Source organism: Danio rerio, chromosome 18, assembly GCF_049306965.1.
Source record: "Danio rerio strain Tuebingen ecotype United States chromosome 18, GRCz12tu, whole genome shotgun sequence".
In the NCBI taxonomy this organism is placed as follows: Eukaryota; Metazoa; Chordata; class Actinopteri; order Cypriniformes; family Danionidae; genus Danio; species Danio rerio.
Window position 1 is genome coordinate 3,892,501 of NC_133193.1, and position 2,500 is coordinate 3,895,000.

At 28.1% G+C, this 2,500-nt stretch overlaps 1 protein-coding gene across 3 annotated transcripts in view; it reads left to right on the plus strand.

Annotated features, from left to right (window-relative positions):
• capn5a (calpain 5a) overlaps positions 1–2,500 on the plus strand; it is a 54,217-nt gene that overhangs the window by 13,135 nt on the left and 38,582 nt on the right. For all 3 annotated transcript variants that reach the window (XR_012393720.1, XR_012393721.1, NM_001080007.1), the window contains 1 exon segment: positions 1,067–1,198. Coding sequence is in view for 1 of the 3 variants with exons in the window: in NM_001080007.1 (NP_001073476.1) it covers positions 1,067–1,198 (132 nt within the window). In the remaining 2 variants the exon portion in view is untranslated.

Genomic DNA, 2,500 nt, shown 5'->3' on the forward strand with positions numbered 1-2,500 from the left:
TAACATTTTTATTTAAAAATTTATTTTTGTAAATAATAAAAAATTATTTTAGATTCATTTTAATAAAGTTTTTAAACTTTTTATTTAAATTAAATATATATTTAATTTATTAAATGTTTTATGTAATCTAATTTAATTAGATTTTAAATAAATGTATTTAATGCGATTTTATTTAGTAAGTGTAAGTCAGTAAAATTGGGCAATATTTTTATTTAGTTTTTCATATTAACATGGATCAATATAGACATGGTAATGTCATTGATTTTGTTATGAAAATTAAGGTGTTTAATATTTTAATAAAATATACGAGTTTACTGTTAAACATATTATTATTATTATTAATAATAATAATAACAATAATAATAACAATATAATAGTAACAAAAATAATAAAAATAAATATTGTTCTTTTTATTATTGTTATAATTATATTACTATATTAATAATCATACTAATAGTAATAATAATATAGTAGTATAATAATTAAATAATAATATAGTAATATAATAATAATAATAATAATATAGTAATATGATAATAATAATAATAATAATAATAATAATAATAATAATAATAATTATTATTATTATTATTATTATTATTATTATTATATTGTTAGCTCAAAAGTAATTTATTTTAAACTCCATGTTTTCAAATTAAATTTATATTTATTATTTTTTGTATTTAATATAAATTATAAAGTTTTTTCCCGCATAAAATAATGCTAATTTAATTTACATTACATGTTAAAATGATTAAATTATAATTAATTGTAATTTACATAACAATAATTATTTATAATTACCTGTACAATAATTACACAACAATACGATAATAATTCATAATTAGTATTTAGTATAGAGCAAAAGACACAGCCGTGCTTTGAACCTGCAACTTGCATTACTTTGGAGAAATAATACTGTCTCTCACATAATCAAAACTGATCCTCCAGAATGCATCTTACAATGTAAAAACAGCATTTATGTGTTTTAAAAATGTGTGATCTCACAACTGTTAGTGGCTGTGTAGCACAGACTCATGGGATTGTGTTTGTCTGCGTGTGTCAGGATCTGTGTGAAGACCCTCATCTGTTTGTGAACGGCATCAGTGCTCATGATCTGAACCAGGGGCAGCTGGGAAACTGCTGGTTCGTGGCCGCCTGCTCCAGTCTGGCCTCCAGAGAAGCCCTATGGCAGAAGGTGAGCTGAACACACACAGTTCAAAAATACTTCTGGGTTAACCTTTGTCGATTGTTCAAATTGACTACCATTCTGTTAAATTGGTGGCTGTTTTTGCCCCCATTGACTTCCATTATAAAGACATTCATTTGATTGTAAAGCCATGACAGTATATAATCATGCATTCTTGGTTGTTGGTGGTTTTCCCTGTTGGGAAGAGGTACATTTGTCATTTTCACTGTTGATCATCAGTTGGCAGCATTAACCCTTTAGATAGGCCTGTGCTAAACACTGTCTGGCTTTTATGTGGAGTTGTAGAGAGTAAAATAGTAAGCATAGTAGTATTTACACACACACACACACACACACACACACACAAACACACACACACACACACACACACATGATAATCTGCTGTGTTCTCAGTGCTGAGCTGATTATTTAGATTTCTCAGACATATCAAGAAAAGTGTGTAAAGACCTCTTTCTCACACATGCGCGTAAATATTTTCAACACATTGTCCCAAAATATATGTCAAAATAAGTTTTATCCCCAAAAATCATTCCATTTGCTGAAACAGAGAAAGTTGTGGACAAATTAAGGCTCAAAGTCAGCCCAGAGTGGATAAAACCATCCCCAACAGCACACAAGGGTTACAGGGACAGCTCACACAGCAATTAAAGTGCTCACCATATCCTCACAGTCAAGCAGTTCTAACTAGTGATGATAGTTGATGATGATCTTCCATGGCCAACTTACAATGTTTTACTAGCAAACTGGCTGATTCAATACTGATATTTATTTAATATATATATTTTATTCATTTACTTCACTTTAATTTACTTTACTTGCTTACTTAAATTGACTTTGCTTGCTTGCTTTACTGGCTTGCTTTTTAAGTTTGCATTTATTTGCATTACCTTACTTTACTTACTTACTTGGTTTACTTACTGTTTACTTGCTTACTTTACCTACTTTACCTTACTTAGTTTACTTACCTTAATTACTTTACCCCATCTTACTTACTTTACTTTACTTGGTTTACCTACTGTACTTTACCTAACTTAATTTACCTTACCTACTTTACCTTACTTTAATTTGCATTACTTTACCTTATTTACTGTACTTACTTTACCTTACTTACTTGGTTTACTTGCTGTTTACTTACTTGCTTATTTTACTTTACCTACTTTACCTTTACTTACCTTAATTACTTTACCCTCTCTTACTTACTTTACTAACTTTACCTTCCTTATTTAGTTTACTTACTTTACCTTATCTTACTTATTTTACTTTACCTTATCTTACTTACTTTACTTTGTC